General features: G+C 45.7%; 3 protein-coding genes across 7 annotated transcripts in view; 2 read left to right on the forward strand and 1 right to left on the reverse strand.

Annotated features, from left to right (window-relative positions):
- Positions 1-8,643, forward strand: part of LOC309335550 (polycystin-1-like) — a 68,957-nt gene extending 60,314 nt beyond the window's left edge. For both annotated transcript variants that reach the window (XM_081850617.1, XM_081850618.1), the window contains exons 42-47: positions 779-907; positions 1,377-1,551; positions 2,610-2,897; positions 5,713-5,847; positions 6,185-6,502; positions 7,016-8,643. In XM_081850617.1, coding sequence (XP_081706743.1) covers positions 779-907; positions 1,377-1,551; positions 2,610-2,897; positions 5,713-5,847; positions 6,185-6,502; positions 7,016-7,735 — 1,765 coding nt within the window. In that variant the 3' untranslated portion in view covers positions 7,736-8,643. The remainder of the gene's footprint in view (positions 1-778; positions 908-1,376; positions 1,552-2,609; positions 2,898-5,712; positions 5,848-6,184; positions 6,503-7,015) is intronic.
- A 347-nt stretch (positions 8,644-8,990) lies between these two features.
- NAT9 (N-acetyltransferase 9) lies at positions 8,991-15,380 on the reverse strand. 3 transcript variants are annotated; one of them, XM_081850932.1, is made up of 7 exons: positions 15,251-15,380; positions 14,263-14,349; positions 13,074-13,183; positions 11,810-11,950; positions 11,230-11,289; positions 9,869-9,963; positions 8,991-9,763 (listed from the first exon to the last, which is right to left on the reverse strand). In XM_081850932.1, the coding sequence occupies exons 2-7, from the start codon at positions 14,337-14,339 to the stop codon at positions 9,617-9,619; spliced, it is 630 nt and encodes a 209-aa protein (XP_081707058.1). In that variant the 5' UTR covers positions 14,340-14,349; positions 15,251-15,380; the 3' UTR covers positions 8,991-9,616. The 3 variants fall into 3 exon arrangements, with proteins under 3 accessions (XP_081707058.1, XP_081707060.1, XP_081707059.1); XM_081850934.1 differs by having other exon boundaries at positions 15,225-15,278; XM_081850933.1 differs by lacking the exon at positions 15,251-15,380 and adding an exon at positions 15,024-15,214.
- Positions 15,381-15,540: 160 nt separating this feature from the next.
- TMEM104 (transmembrane protein 104) overlaps positions 15,541-16,637 on the forward strand; it is a 74,231-nt gene continuing 73,134 nt past the window's right edge. Inside the window, exon 1 of one of the 2 annotated variants that reach the window (XM_081850811.1) lies at positions 15,541-15,706. The gene's annotated coding sequence lies outside the window, so the exon portion shown is untranslated. The remainder of the gene's footprint in view (positions 15,707-16,637) is intronic. The other variant, XM_081850810.1, reaches the window with a different exon arrangement.

Raw genomic sequence — 16,637 nt, forward strand, 5'->3', positions numbered from 1 at the left:
AATGGCAATGCCACACGTGGATGTCTCTGTGGATTGGGCAGTTATCATCTAAGAAGGCTGAGGAGGAGGAGAGACAGAGGGTGAAGAAAGAACTGCGGGTGGAGGGGGGCCCATTTCCCATCCTTTGGATCCCCAGGGAAACAACAAAACCTGCAGGACCTGGACCTGGGTGTGGAGAGGGCATCTGAATGGGACACAGCCTGAGGATGTACTATGCATCTTGGGCCTGCCCATGAAAAGCAAGTCTAGAGTGAGAGACTAGGGTAATGTCCACTGTTTCCAGGAATTCTTCTCACTGTGAGACTTTTGTGGGTGAGCTGAGAGTTTGTTGGACTGAGAATCTGGAGGCTGAGAGGGAGGGTGTGTCAGAAGGAAAATGACTTGATATTGATTTTTATGTATTTGCAACTTTGTATTAATGTAACATTTTGATATGTAACTGTGTGTTTTTGCAATCTTTTAAGTTGTCCGTTGTTGCTTCAGATAATTTGTTGCTTTAAATAATTAATCATTAGTTATGACCAAAGCTTTGCTTGCAAAGGTATGTTTAAAAAAACACACACCATTACACTAACTTTGTCATGTGGTCAGATCATTGCTTTAAAGTTTGACTATACTTTAGCTTGGATTGACTGTTTGTTCCAAGTGCAAGGATGTGGTAGAGGATGTTCCAAAGGGAATTAGAAAAGGCTACAGGAGAAAAGAGAAGGTTTACATTGCCCCCAAGGCATTCTGACACTCTCAAATTCATGTTCCTTCAATGTGGCTCTTTCGGCAGGTTTTGGATCTGGGGTCATGCAGGATTTTACCATGCGAATGATGGCTGCGCAAAGGAGCTTGGGAACACCTCTGCAGAAGCTCAGAGGATATTGCATGACCTACAAGCAAGCAACTGGGTTCACAAAAGGTAAGCTGCCCAAGACTTTTGTTTTTGTTTGAAACTCAAGTCTTCCAGTAGAAACAAAATCAGTTCCCTGTGGGGCTTTTGCTCTTGCTTTGCAAGGGAAGGAGGTTGTTAGCTTGTTCTCAGGACTCAATTGAAAGCCGTGACACTTAACCAGGTCTGAAACTGGATCAAATGTGTCATGTGGTTGTGTCCTAAGTGTAAAGTAGTGTGATATGTGGCATGCCTGATGTTAATGTTTATACTGTCATCTTCCCTTTGGGATGGTGGCGGTCAGGGAAAAAGCACTTCTCCCTCTCAGTTTCTGGACCCTGTCTGTCAAAACCCTTCAGGGGAGGGGAATCTAACCAATTTTATATCGCCATATTCCAAAATCCAATCTTTACCTGTTAGCGAAAAAACCATTTCTCTATAGCTTGTTCCTCAGCTTGATATTCACAGATCTCTCTCCTCTGCATCCTTTTCATGACAGGACTAAAGCTCTACTTGTCGAGTTCACTCAGTACAATGCTGATGTCAATCTGTATGTGACTGTGATGCTCCTGTTTGAGTTTTCGTCGGACAGGCCGGCAATTGCTTCAGTGTCCATATTCCCCTTCCCAATGTTAAAGTCAGGTCACAATGTGGACCTTCGCCTTGTCATGATGGTAGGTATCCTGCATTGATAAGCGCACTCTGGGGCTACTTCTTGGCACAAGGGAACTCAGTACACAGTGTGGCGTGGCAAAAGTACATACACATCACATCTTCCTCTCCTGTAGGCTTGGGGTCACTATTTATTTATTTTAATATATTTATTACATTTATAATATCTCCTTCCTTCAAGGAGGTCAGGTCAGTCAACAAGGTTTCCTCCTCCCACAAAGACCATGTGAGGTCGGTTAGGTTGAGAGAGATCACCTAGTGAGCTTTACAGCTGAGCAATGATTTGAACTTAAATCTCCCCAATCCTAGTATATCACATTGACTACTATGTCACACATACTCATAGAACCGGGCCTTCAATACCTTCCAAACTAGTGTTTCCCAAACTTGGGTCCCCAGCTGTTTTTGGACTACAACTCCCATCATCCCTAGCCAGCAGGACCAGTGGTCAGGGGTGGTGGGAACTGTAGTCCAAAAACAGCTGGAGCTCCAGGTTTGGGAAACTGTTCTAAACAAATACCTAATATATTCTATAGGTGTCCTACAAATCATACCTGACAGACACCAACCTTCTCTTTAAGATGGCAAAAAATGGGATTCCTCAGTCACTTTAGGCATAAAAAAGGATCTCAGAAGAAGATAAAAATCTTATGGGTGGGCTCATATGGGAGGAGGTGATATCTCAGATAGCCTGGCACTAACCTTGTTAGGATTCAAAGTACCTCGGGTTAAGAACTTAATTCGTTCTGGAGGTCTGATCTTAACCTGAAACTGTTCTTAACCTGAAGCACCACTTTAGCTAATGGGGCCTCCTGCTGCCCCCGTGCGATTTCTGTTCTCACCCTGAAGCAAAGTTCTTAACCCAAGGTAATATTTCTGGGTTAGCGGAGTCTGTAACCTGAAGTGTATGTAACTTGAAGCATATGTAACCCGAGGTACCACTGTATTACTATACTGGATCCAGTCACTTTGGGCCATGACACCAACTTCCGCCTTATCTGGAGGCAAGGAATCCAACAATTTACCAACAAAACCTGTGGTTTTTCCTTCTCTGCTGCAGATATGCCTGCTTCTCTTCAGTGGAGCTTTTGTCCTACCAAAGCTGTCCTTCACACCTCCAGAAAAGCCGCCATGCCCATGGCAGAGCCACAGTCGCTTCCGGCTGCTCCTGGCCCTGATTTCCATCACTGTTGCTGCCTTGCACTTCACCAACAACCATTTAGCAAAGGCACGCTTGCTGCATTCCCAGAAGCACCGTCAGGCTTTCACCAGCTTTTACGAAGTGGCAGTGCTGGCTCGCATAGAAGCCATCCTCTGCGCCCTGCTGCTGACGATCACCATGCTGAAGGTGAGGAAGAGCAGAGGGGGAACAGAAATCTTCCCAAGGCCATCTCCATCCGGCACACACATGAATGCATACCTTCCAACATTTTTGTGCCCCAAATTGGGATGTCAGGAGGGGCGGTGCTCCTTCCGATCCAGTGCTCTGGTGCTTGTCAGCAGGGTCATGCCAGAGCTGGCTTGCACCAGAGCGAACATCTTTTGGTCTGGCACTCTGAACTCGCACCAGAGGGCCAGGCCAATAACAGCACATTCTGGGATCCAAACAGAAGCTGGGATTGGCTTATGTGCATTCCTCCATTGCACACGATGACCTGGACCACACTCCCCCAGTGGCGTAGCGTGGGGCAAGGCAAGTAATTTGCGCCCCCTAACCCGTGGATTTGCACCCCCTAACCCGTGGATTTGCGCCCCCTAACCCTAACCCCCAGATGTTGCGCCCGGTGCGGCCGGCCCCCCCTGCACCCCCCACGCTACACCACTGCAATCCCCACACAAATGGGGGTTGCCTGTATATTTTATGCTTGTTTTATGTATCTTATATTATTACTATCTTTAATAAATGATAATGATAATATCAATAAAATATTTTTAAAGTGGAAGTCAGGCAGAAAGCACCATAAAACAGCCAGGCAGCCAAAGTTAGTTTAGTTTGGAATGAAATGTTCTTTGGGAGGAAGCCAATAGATATTCTAGAGCAGGCTGTTCCATGGCCGAGATGTGACAATAGAGGGACCCAGTTATGTGTTCCCATTAACCAAAAGTCAAAGGTTAATGGCCAGCACTTTGAACATAGCCTGGAAATGAACCAGAATTTGGTGAAGCTGGTGAAGAAGATGATCTTTATGATGTGACTGTCCTCTTTATTTCTCCCAGAGTTTAGAGACAGTGTGCATATACACAAACTGTTAATAGCAATCTAAGGCAACAACACACTGTTCTATCAGACCTCCTACTGTAAAACTAAATACAACCAATTTTTTTATTTCTAAATATGTGGGAGGGAACCCCCCCCCCACAAACTGGTTTCAATATGGGGATTAAGCTGTCCCTGCTTACTGAGAATTGAATCTGCTCGTTCACTACATAGCTCCACTTTGGGTTCTGTTTCCTCATACTGCGAAATGGAAAGTGTTATGTACTGAGTGAATAGGATCCAAAATGCAGCAGTCTGATTGGTCTTAGAACAATAGGATCCAAAATGCAGCAGTCTGATTGGTCCTAGAACAATGCAGCAGTATGATTGGTCTGCAGGAGCCACCCAATCCGGCTCCAGATGGAAATGAATCCACAACCTGATTGGCCTACAGGAGAATTCCGGAATTAGTCAATCATGTACAGCCCATTGTGTAAATAATGTATATAAAGCAGATACTTTGAGGGGACATTCATTCCTCCTCACCACTATGAGCTGAATAAAGAGCATGCAATCCACTCTCAACTCAGAGTATATTTCAGAAAGTTGGGAGTTGGCTTTATATAGATAGACGAAATGGTTAATTTTCTCCCCCAAACCAGACAGACTGGTTGGCAACTCTGGCTGCAGTCCTGTAATGTAGAGCCTAATGTTGTCCCTTTTTAAGTCAGCAGGACAATCCCGGAAATAACTATTTCCAGGATGGTAGCCAGGAACATTGTGAGGTACTTAAAAGATTTCAGATACAGATCAACACAAATTAGCACATAACAATTTATAGGCATGGTTAGCCTCCCTGCAAGCAAAGTAAAAATATTGTTAATTAATAAATAAACAAAACAGAAAAAGGAAAAAGGAGATATAAAGCTCACTGCAGAGAGCTGAGAATTGGGCCCCAGAGGCCACCCACAAACAGTGCCACTGATTGCAGCCTTTGTTTGAATTTCGACACCTGAGCAAGCATGACCATGTATTTTCCCTTCACCATGACACGTCCTTCTCTCCTCTTGGCCACAACCACTTGGTTAACAATTTCGGAATACATCTTCCGTCTCTTATAAAAGAGAAGATTTATTAAAATGGTCCCCTTCGTGTATAGCAAAATGTCTGTTTTGGAAAGCACCGAGCCAGATCTATTAACAATCACAATGATGCATAGGTTCTTGTTAACGTGCCTCTTAAATGATGCTGTAATGACCTTATAATTGTCATTGAAGCTGCTACCGAGGGATAATCTTGGTGCCATTCCTTTCCATGTGCTGCCTAATGAATCTGCACAGGGAGACCCATCTGCTCCATCCAAGCTTGGATGTATTCGAATTAGAGCTTTGTTGCTGCCTCTTGTTTCCTTAATGAACAATGAAGGAACACACAGAGCAGATAAATAAAGGCTGCCCAAAGCTTCGGCTGTGAAGTCAGCAGGAAAGACAGTCGGGGAGCTGAGAATTTTCGTGGGTGGGAATTTCCAACAAACAGTATTGCTGTTTGCCCCAAAGAAGCCTTTATGTCCTTAAATTGAAGCAGCCAACTTCCTTAGGTCCTTCACATACACAAGAAACTCAGGTGGCTGTACCCACAATATTTTCACTCCTATCACTGATGTGACACTCAACGTTTATATTCCAAACCAACAACCAGGCCTTATTAGCTAAAATGGCTTCTCTAGTTTTGAGAATCTTCCCTTTGAGGTTCTCATTTATTGGACTATGACACCAAGCATTAGAGCTGCTTCCCTTGACCAATGCTTATGGTTGTGATGATGGCTGCTGTTTGTTATCTTGATGTAGCCTTGCGATAATATTCCTTGGCTCTCTTCCTGTGATAAGGGAACAGAGAAAGTGTTCTCAACGGCTTCTTCCCTTCAAAGAGGCAAGTCTCTGAACTAGCTTCTTCTTTTTCTTTCTAGATGGTGCAACAGCTGCGCTTTGTCCGGAGATGGTCTGTGTTTGGGAAAACCCTCCAGCATGCCTTGAGGGAGCTAGTGGCTATCAAACTCATCTTCCTCTTCTTCCTTTTCATCTGTGCCAAGTGTGGCTGTTTAGTAGGTTATAAAAAGAATGAGGGAGAATGAGAATGAGAAGTCAGTGCATGGGGAAATGATGCATGCTATTCTAAGGTTTCTCCTGCCCACCCCAAAATAGGGGGAGGAGGGGAAACACTGATCCTACCATATATATATATATATATATATATATATATGTGTGTGTGTGTGTGTGTGTGTGTGTATGTGTATATATATATATATGTGTGTGTGTGTGTGTGTGTGTATGCATATGTATATGTGTGTGTGTGTGTGTGTGTGTGTGTGTGTGTGTGTGTATATATATATATATATATATAATCTCCACAACCTTTTTCTTTTCTTCTTCATTGTTCAGGCCTTCTCTTCAACTGTGGAAGAGTTCAGGACACTCCCTTGTGCCTTTTCAGCTCTGCTTTCCACTCTCTGTGGGAAGATCACTTTCCTCCAGTCTTTGATACAGGTTTCCCCTATCCTGGGGACAACATACATCCTAAGCTATGGAGCTGGCGTGCTCTGGATGGTGCAGAGCTTCCTTTGTGCCTCTGTCCTTAACAGTTACCGTACTGTCCATTCTGAGATCTACCATCCAGCTATTGAGCCTCAGGATTACGAGATGATTGAGTTTTTGGTGAAAAGGTTGAAGCTGTGGCTAGGACTCAGCAAAACCAAAGAGGTAAGCGAGATAAAACACCCAAAGCAATAGAGGTGGTGGGTGGGGAGAAAAGAAAGGAAGGAAAAGGGAATGGGGAATACAGCACTCTTCCGCACAGTCCTGTCTCAAGGGGAAGAGATGGAAAGTGAGAATGTGGCTGCTCTGTGGTGCTATTCTATGCTTGCCCTATCACCACTTACGATGTGGTGGTAACTTGCAATACAAGCCACATGAAGGCAGCTTCACAGGGTTGAACTATTAATGCATAGCAGCTTTCCAGCTGTAAACAGCTGTTTACATAAATATGATGACCATCTGAATGTCTCTTTTGTATGAGCTGTTCTCCTCTAAATAGACTTGAGTATGATAACTCTGTAAGCTTGATTTCAGAATCAGTTTTGAGAGACCTTTATACCTCACACCACAATCTATATAAAGAATGGCAACCTAGCTTGTCCCCATGATGGCTGAATTAGTTTTCCCAGACAACAGGAAAAAGAGTTTGCAACAGATTTTGACCTCTTTGCCTTTCAGTTTCGCCACAAGGTGAAATTTGAAGGGATGGACTCCCTGCTTTCCCACTCTTCTGGAAACTCCAAACCTTCTCGCCTTCCTTCTCCGGGCACCAACTTTCACTGTGCTACTGCAACCATTTCTTCCTTCAGCTCTGAAGAGCTGGTGCTTCCTGAGAGCCCCACCCCTGATCCTTGCAATGTAGACTTTTACCTGGAGCACCTGCCATCCGCAGTCAACAATCTCCTGGACGGCTTTGACAGGGTCTTAAAGCTGATGGAGGATGTGTGCCATCTTGAGACCAGCTTAGAGGAGACTCAGAGGAGAATTTGCAAGAAGAAGAAGAAGGGGCAGAAAAGCCATCCCATGGAAAAGGTAGCAACACTCGCCTCAAGTACCAGCTTAGGGCTGCCAAGAACTTACAGCACCTTCTCAGAGTCTGCCTTAGCCAGGCTCAGAGCTCACCATGTCAGGATTTCCAGCTGCAGTGCCACTGAAGGGGGCAAGCAGCACCCGGAGGATGCTGTATCTCAGCAAAGCTCAACTCGATACAAGGTTCTGGTGGGCAACCCTCCAGCTTCAGGCCACATCTTCCGAAGCACTCTTCCCTGGCAGGGCCATTTGTTCAAAAAGAGACCCAGGAGTGAGGAAGGGCAGGGATATCCGTGTTGCGACGTGCTTCAGAGACAGATCCCTTTAAAGAGGAGAGCCTGGCAGACCGAAGGAACAGGTGACATGTAGACAACCTCTGTGTGGGTTTAACTGAGCAAAAGAGCCGGTACCCGTTTGTTTTCCCTCCTCGTGCTTCACTCACATAATGCAACTCACTGGAGAAGTAGGGTCCTGATTAACCTCCTTACCTTTGCTATCTTTCAGGGTACTACAGATTGGGTGAACTCTGCCTAGAACGCCTTAAGTTTTCTGCACAGGAAAATTAGAATTATAATGGTGCATGTAAAGTACTTTGTAGTGTATTACAGTGGTACCTCGGGTTACATACGCTTCAGGTTACAGACTCCGCTAACCCAGAAATATTACCTCGGGTTAAGAACTTTGCTTCAGGATGAGAACAGAAATCGTGCAGTGGCGGCGCGGTGGCAGCAGGAGGCCCCATTAGCTAAAGTGGTGCTTCAGGTTAAGAACAGTTTCAGGTTAAGAACAGACCTCCGGAACGAATTAAGTACTTAACCCGAGGTACCACTGTACATTATTTACAATCTAGCACAGTAGCTTTGTGCAATCCTACTGTATTTTTGTACTACTGTTTGGAATGAAATACCTGCAAGGAAGGCTTTAGGACAGGCATGGGCAACCTCAGGACAAGGGCCCAAATGCAGCCTCCAGGCCTCTTTATCAGGCTTTTCAAACTCTCTCCAAGCCACATCTTCCTTACCAACTCCCCACCCTCCCTGGCCCTGCTGCACTCCTGTATATTTCTGCCTGACTGAAATGCATTCTTTAATGCCTCTTGCTTGTCTGGTTAGAGGATGTGTGTGTGTCAGTATTCTATGGGACAGTCTAAGGGAGCAGAACTTCTAGCTAGCTACATTAAGCATTACATTCTTGAAGTTGCTGCAAAAATACATCTGTAATCACAGCCTTTGAGAACTTGTCATGTCTGTATTAAAACAGTACATACGTCCAACATACTATGCTTACTACCAAGTCCTTCATTAGCCTCTGAGGGCAGGAGCCAGCAGAAGCCTTGCACAAAGGGCCTCTCCCCCTTCTCTCCTTGACATTGGCTTAGGGTTTGGGGGCAAGGACTTCCAGAACAGCATAGAGGAAGCGGATATGCTTGTGCAGATGGAGCATTTGTAATAGCACAATGCAATCAGCATTTTTCATCAAGTTCCTGTAAGTAGTTTCACATACAGGAGATAATGGCATCACCGGTAATGAACCCTTCATCGTAGGTTTACATCTGTTATACTTCTGCAAATGGGGGGGGGGGCACACACACAGCAAGACCTGAGCCCAGAAAAGATACTGGCAGTGAGAGAAAAGAGTATACACTTTTTATGTTTTCACATTTCATCTTAGTAAAGAGAAACATACAAACTTCCTGGTGTGTGCCAGTGAGAAAAGAGCTGTCTCATTGAATAACTGAGAGGCTGTATGGGAGCCTGCAATGCTTTGAGAGAAGCCCATTTAGTACTTCAGTTCAACCAAACATTAACCACCTGGTTTTAGGACTGCTGCCGATTAACTCTCCCTTGGAATAAGAGTAGGTTGTAGTTTGTTTTTGGTAGAAACAGGCCCTAATCAAGGACCCTAGTAAGGCAATGATGACACTGTCAGTTTGTAACAGAGGAGACAAGCTTAACTTTCCTGTCCCTTAGTAGCACTGCAGCCCAAACACATTCAGTTCGCTCTATATACAGCACACTTTGCCATTTTCACCAATAGCAACCATTTCCCTAAGATGATAGTTTGTTCTAGTTGCAGTAGACATTACAAAAGTATGATGGGCAACAGCAAGTCGACTGCTGACCCAGTACAGAGCCTGCAGCGTTTTCTACTCCAGCGGTTGGTCCCTAACACCATAGATCCAGGCCATGATGCAGTTTGGAGGCAGAGATCCCATGCTTCTGGAGTCTGTATAAAGAGAGCTAAGCCTCATTAGCTGTCACAAACTCGATTCTGTAGCTTCGTTACATTGTAAAATTGTTCATCCACGTGGCTGGTTTGCTCAAGCAGCCACTGCCTTTCTTGCTCATCCACATTCAGTCTGAGTGTTACTTCGTGGAAGACGACATTTACTCCCACCTAGAGAGTGCACAAGATAATAATCCAAGTTAACTTTAGGGTCTGCCACAAATACAGAGTCAACTAAAGATGGTTCTGCTACATGAGGAATACTTATTAGCGCACCTCCTTGAAATGAATCTTTTTGAACATGCCAATACTGGCTTCATTTTCCAATCCAATTTTAGCTTCAAAGGTGTTTAGTCCCAGGCGAGTCATTCCTACAGGATAGAAGATTAGAAATAAGCTACTGTCTCTACTCTTGTCAATTTCATTTGGGAAAGTTGATCACATGTTCTGCATGCAGTATGTCCCATTTTCTCTCCCTGGCATCTCCAGGTAAGGTTGGAAATGTCTGAAACCCTTGAGAGCCACTGTTAGCAAGTGTTGATAATACTAAGTGAGACGAAGTGATGAGCTTACTCGGTATAAGGCAGCTTCCTATGTTTCTACTATTATAGGCGATTGAAGGCTCTGTGTTCCAAGTACAGTGGTGCCCCACAAGACGAACGCCTCGCAAGATGGAAAACCCGCTAGACGAAAGGGTTTTCTGTTTTGGAGGTGCTCCGCAAAACGAATTTCCCTATGGGCTTTCTTCACAAGACGAAAGCCCATAGGGAAATCTCCGGGACAGCGGAGAAGCGCAGCGCGTCTTCCCCACTGTCCTCGGACCTCCTCCGAAGGCTGGCGGCGGGAGGAGGTCTCTCCGCCCCACCGGCAGCCTTCGGAAGGCTGCTCCGAAGGCTGGCGGCGGGAGGAGGTCTCTCCGCCCCACCGGCAGCCTTGGGAAGGCTGCTCCGAAGGCTGGCGGTGGGGCGGAGAGCCCTCCTCCCGCCGCCAGCCTTGGGATGGCTGCTCCGAAGGCTGGCGGTGGGGCGGAGAGCCCTCCTCCCGCCGCCAGCCTTGGGATGGCTCCTCCGAAGGCTGGCGGTGGGGCGGAGAGACCTTCTCCCCGGGCCAGCCTTCGGATGGCTGTCCTGAAGACTTGCGGTGGGAGGAGGGTTTTCCTTCCCACCGCCAACTTTCAGAATGCTGTTCTGAATGTTGGCGCGGGGAGGAAAAACCCTCCTCCCACCGCAAGCCCCGGGAACAGAGGAGAAGCGCTGCGCGTCTTCCCCTCTGTTCCCGTACCTGTCCTGAAGGCTTGCGGTGGGGAGAAAAGCCCTTCTCCGCACCGCCAGCCTGGCAAGCAGTCTCCATAGGAACGCATTAATTGATTTTCAATGCATTCCTATGGGAAACCGTGCTTCGCAAGACGAAAAACTCGCAAGAAGAAAAAACTTGCGGAACGAATTAATTTCGTCTTGCGAGGCACCACTGTATAAGCAGAAAAGTAAACTCATTAGCAAGGTATCTTAAAACTCTATGGCAGAATTTCAAAGTCTTGGAATGGAAATCTTCTACTGCTATTGATGTACATGGAAGTTATTCCTCCATGCATATGCAGCACCTCCAACACTTTCCAACTTTACGCCAGACACTCTTACCATAGGACATCATGATCAGAGTGGCTTCCTTGCCAAATCCTCTGCCACGATAGCTGGCCTCTGAAAGAGAGGAGCAGGGGAGAATTAAGAAGTCTATCTGTTTCCAGGTTCATCTAGAAGAAGGGTGGGGAACCTTTGGCCAACAGGAGGGTCTAGAATTTGGAATGGGTATCTCTCACGCACCCTAAAATCTTCCTAATTCTAGGCACTTTTTTAAGACCAGAAGGTACAAGATATGCAACATTATTTTTTTACAGAAAGATCAATCAGGCTAAAGGGATACAGGGATAGGTGCAGAAAAAAGAAGAAGAGGCTCCTTTCTTGCACAATTACTAAGATTTAGGCTTCATTTCTGAAAAATTCAGGACTGACAAAATACAACCCTGGCAGCTTGCACTGACTTACCAAGGAATGACGCTAGGTCAGGTTGCAATAGTTGTGCCAGACATTTGTGCACAGGATGTTTGTTTATAACCTATTTTATTTTTTGTTGGCTTTGGTCACTTCTGCTGAAGAGACAATCTTTTGAAGTAACTTGCTAAAGGCTGAAATATTGATGGGCCCAGAAGTGTTAGGTTACCTGCAATCATGATTTCGATCTCTCCGAGTGTTGGATCTTCACTGTCTGTGAGGAACAAGTTCACATCGCCCACCATGCAGTCTTCCTCCGTGGTTGTCTGCTTAGACCACTTATCTGTGTCAAGCACTATGAATGTGCATTCTGGGGAATTTTTTAAAAAAGAAGCAGGCCCAATGGAGAACATTTAAAACCATTTTAAATGAAACCAGGGTCAACTAATGCAGTAATTAATGGCAACCAGCACGTTGTAAAAAGCTTCCTCCTTGACTTGGAATGAGAGCTCTCTTGCTTCAGGCTGGGTGCAAAAGCCAATGCAACTCTTTTCCTGTCCCTCAAGCCCTTAGGAAAATACAGAACTCTGGGAAGAATTTAATCTCACCTAATGTCAATTTGGGTCAAACCAAATGGGCAAGTGTTTGGTGGGCCTATTCCGCTCCCCTTCGCAGGAAATAAAAAAAGGCCCATCTGAATTTTTATGTGGTAGCCATAAGTAAGAAGGGTGTTATAGTTCAGTTCTTGTGTACCTAACCACAGGTATTGGGCTAAAGAGCAGAACTTCCACAGCATCCAGAGGACATTGCATGGAAAGTTATCTAAGTGTGGATAACTATAGATACCATGTTTAGGTAGCTGGTATGTGATTCTTCATAGGGACGCAGGTGGCACTGTGGGTTAAACCACAGAGCCTAGAGCTTGCCGATCAGAAGGTCAGCGGTTCGAATCCCCGCGACGGGGTGAGCTCCCATTGCTCGGTCCCTGCTCCTGCCAACCTAGCAGTTCGAAAGCATGTCAAAGTGCAAGTAGATAAATAGGTACCACTCCGGCAGGAAGGTAAACGGCGTTTCCGTTGCTGCTCTGGTTCGCCAGAAGCAGCTTAGTCATGCTGGCCGCATGACGCTGGCTGTACGCTGGCTCCCTCGGCCAATAAAGTGAGATGAGCGCCGCAACCCCAGAGTCGGTCACAACTGGACCTAATGGTCAGGGGTCCCTTTATCTTTACCCATGTGATTCTTGGGTACTTGTGTATTCTGCGGTTTTGGCCCGGAGTACCTTCCAAGATTTAATTTTGCTCAGAATAAAGTTGCCATCTATTTCTACACAGTCCAAATTATCAGTATTAGTTATTACCATGTTGAACTGATCAGCAGCTGAAGTTTTAACATGGAAGAATCACTTTTATATGAATGGACCTTTAAATAAACTAGGAAACATATGTGCTCCCTACCCCCATCTTCAAATCCTGACAAATATTCAAAAATCTCACTGTCTGCATCTTCCCGCCAACTGCGCTGCATCTCATATTCCTGCTCAAGGCTTAATGGCTCTGATGCAGTCAGACGCTGCAGCTCTTCAGACTTCATCCACTCATGGTACCTGGTGAGAAAATCCAGAGAGGGAATATATTCCTCTTCAGAACATTGCCTACTATGTTCTGTTGGAATGGTAAACAAGATCTCCACCATGAATCCATTTGAGGCATGAAATGACTGGTCCAGGCAAACTAATACCAACATTCTATTTTATTTCTTCACAACATGAAATAGGCACCGCACAGACAGAAGACATTATTCTTAATGGCTGGGTTCACCAAGGTTTAACTCTCATTCCACTTGTATTTAGGCTGCTATTGAATGGGGGATGGGAGCTGCACCTGGAGATAATGTATTTATGACAAAATACAACCTCTATTCCTGATCTTTACTGAGAGGGTGCCCCAGGCCCTGCCTTCCATATACACATATCTCTCATGTAGTAATGACAGATATATTACCAGTAAGCAGTAAATATGTCCATTTCTAATAATTCCCAAATTTATTGTTCTTACTGCTTACAAATGAGGTTTCCAAATGCCTGCAGAGTTAAAAATTAAGGCTGTAATCTTAATGCATACTAGTTTAGGAGTAAGCTCCACCACACTCAGTGGAATGTACATCTCAGTAAACATGCACCAGACAGCAGTGATAAGTTCTTGGTAGTCTAGACAAGAGGTTACCATTACCATCATCCCCCCCCCCGCCGCCCCCAAGCACAGATGATTGATTTTGCCCACCTGTGCATATTTCAGACCTGGACATACCTGCAGTTTTGTTATCTCAAAATGTAGGAGGTGTTATCAAAAATATTCCTATGAACATATGTGAAAATTTGAATTTTTTAAAAAAGAAAAGTTAAAATCCCCCACAACTTTTGCATATATGCCCAATTAATATCAATAAACTGATCCATTAATACTTGCAGATCAGAGCAGTTACAGGTAACTTCAGTGCTTATGGCTCAAGCAGTTTATCTGTTTGTTCCACTTGGAATGCAAATTAACAAACACAATTACAAACACACATATATAAAAAAATCTTTTGCAAAGAAATATGTAAAGATGACTTAACATTCCAGACCTCTAAAGTCAATGTCCCCCCCCCCCCAACTGGAGATTTGGCAAAGTATCTGTTTCATACTTGGGTACATGAGCAGAGGTATATGGCACCAGGGTCACCCTCTTTCCCTGCAGTACAGTATTCTGGTTAATTCTCATAGCTCCAAGCCTGCAACAAACAAGATTATGTTAGTGATACACTTTTTCAAAATAAATGTTATTGGTTCAGATTTGAAATAAGAATGAACAACAACAAATGAGAGCAAAATATAACAATGCTATACAGAGAAATCATACATATCAATTTTAATATACAATTGGTCCAATTATATACAATAAAGTTTAAGATACACAATTTAAAGGGCAGCTGCAATATATTTGTGTACATAAAATGTCGTTTACCATGGTTCATTTGTGAGAGATATAATCTGTAATTTGACCAAAACAATTGCCGAGAGTATCTTGAAGCTGATGAACTGCAAGAAAACCCTACTTATTTAATATTTCTCTTTGCCCCACCCCCACTAGAAATGGTACAATGTTTAATAACAAAGAAAAAAACTACAGTGGTAGTACAAGAATTATGAAGCAACTGCAAAGGAGGTCCGGACTACTTAGTCATGCAGCTATAAAGCATTTGCTACACTGTGATTGAAACACAGGATAATTACAGCAGTTCATAATTGACACCCAGGATTCAGAAGTTAAAACAGGAGGTGGTTGAGTGTCCGGGTGCAACCACACCGACAGCATTCCCTGGAAATAAATTCCACAATTTTGCTTGCGCACTGCATGGAATTTATTCCATAACATTTATACACCACTTGAAGAAAACAAACAAACCTCAAAGCGAGTTACAAAAAAAAAGGAATTAGACTTTGCATGTAACTTCTCCAGAGGCAACACTGAAGAGGCTTCAATCAGGGAGCCACTTTCGCAAGAGATCTTCCCCCACATACTACTCCTAATCTCCAGACAGGCAGCATTTGGCCGCAATCTACACCTGAACCAGAGAAAGAAAGACAAGCTCCACCTTAAACCCACCCAAAGCCACGCGAGCGCCTATTTACCTCGCTCCTCTACCATCCCAACACAAGCCGCACGCACGCACGCGCAGTGGCCAAACTCTCCTTCCCGGTCGCGCTACGGCAGCCGCCGAGTCTCAATCCGACCAGCGTCTTTCCCAACCACCGACCGACGCATACAGCCACACACCCCGCCCCCGTGGTCACGTGCCTTCAAGAGAAGGGACCAATCGGCGTAGAAAGCGATTCGAGAAGTCGTGGTCACGCGCGCGGAAAGCTCGGCTGTTGGCGGCTTTTTGCTTGGCGTAGAAGCTCTGTTTCCCTCCCTCCCCACTGCCCCGCCTACTCTCCCTCAGCGACTCCGCTTGCGCGCGTGCGCCGTCGGCGGGTTCCCCTTGCTCGCGCCGGTAATGAGGGAAAACGACGGTTGGGAGTTGCTGGGCCGGACGTTGCCGTGGAGCCGAGCGAGGAGCGCCGGCGTGGCGGGTAAAGAGGCTTGTTGTGAGGAGGGGTTTTTTTTTGAGTGGGTGGCAGAGCGGGCTCCGGTGGCGGCGGCGGGGCGAAGTTCTGTATGGCGACAGAAGGGGAAGCGGGCTGGCGGCCTGAGGCGGGCCGGGGAAAGGGTTGGCGGGGAAGACGTGGCATTCCCGACGACGCTTCTTCTCCCGTGGCTCTCCGGAGGAGGCTTTTAAATAGGCGCAGGCTGTGTGTGACTGTTCTGCCTGCCTCTGGGCTGTTCCCCCCTGAAGGAGACCGCGCAGAGGACTACAGAAGTGCCTCCTCCGCTCGGCGTGAGCATCTTCCCAAACAGCGAGGAAGATCTGCTGCCTATCAGGTGCAGGCGGTGGTCACGCGGCTGTCTGTATCTGCTCGGAGACCCAGTACACGTGTGCGTGTGTGAATTCACAGACGCATATATGGGGAGAGGGAAATGTCCATGCAATTGCCTGTGGGTGCATCTCTCTCCATGGGCGTAGCCAGGATTTATGTTGTGGGGGTGGGTGGCAGGACACCCACCTGTCATCCTCTGGCTGGCTGGCTCTGTCTAGCAGATTTGGAATGAAATGTCCCAACAACCGTTGCTTTAAATTGCTTTCTTTTGACCCCAAGTGCTCAGGAAAAAAATCTGTCAAAATCTCCCTACAATTTCTACTTTGAGTATTTTTATTTTTTACTTTATGGGGGGAGGGGCAGCTGCATAGTGTACTGGTGGAGTAAGAAGCCTCTGAAGTAAAGCAGAAGCTGGTAGTTTCCAGTCTTTTTTTAGGATGAAACACAGCCTTGTAAATAAGGCCACAAAAATTACTAACCTGCAGATGTTCTTATTAACCTACTAAGAGGCTAGTGAGGTGCTTTTCCAGGCTGGCTGTGGAGGAGGGGCAGCCCCTCCTATTAGCAGACTAATAATATGCAGAATGGTGAAGAAAGGTTG

The sequence above is a fragment of the Podarcis erhardii genome (genome assembly GCF_964252035.2).
Source record: "Podarcis erhardii genome assembly, chromosome: 2".
Taxonomy (NCBI): domain Eukaryota; kingdom Metazoa; phylum Chordata; class Lepidosauria; order Squamata; family Lacertidae; genus Podarcis; species Podarcis erhardii.

Coding starts and splice junctions, on each gene's coding strand:
- NAT9 (XM_081850932.1), bottom strand. CDS start 14,339: ATGAGAATTAACCAGAATACTGTACTGCAGGGAAAGAGGGTGACCCTG. Junction 13,184..14,262: donor ACCTCTGCTCATGTACCCAA/GTATGAAACAGA, acceptor TTTTCTCACCAG/GTACCATGAGTGGATGAAGT. Junction 9,964..11,229: donor TCTGATCATGATGTCCTATG/GTAAGAGTGTCT, acceptor TCTATCCTGTAG/GAATGACTCGCCTGGGACTA.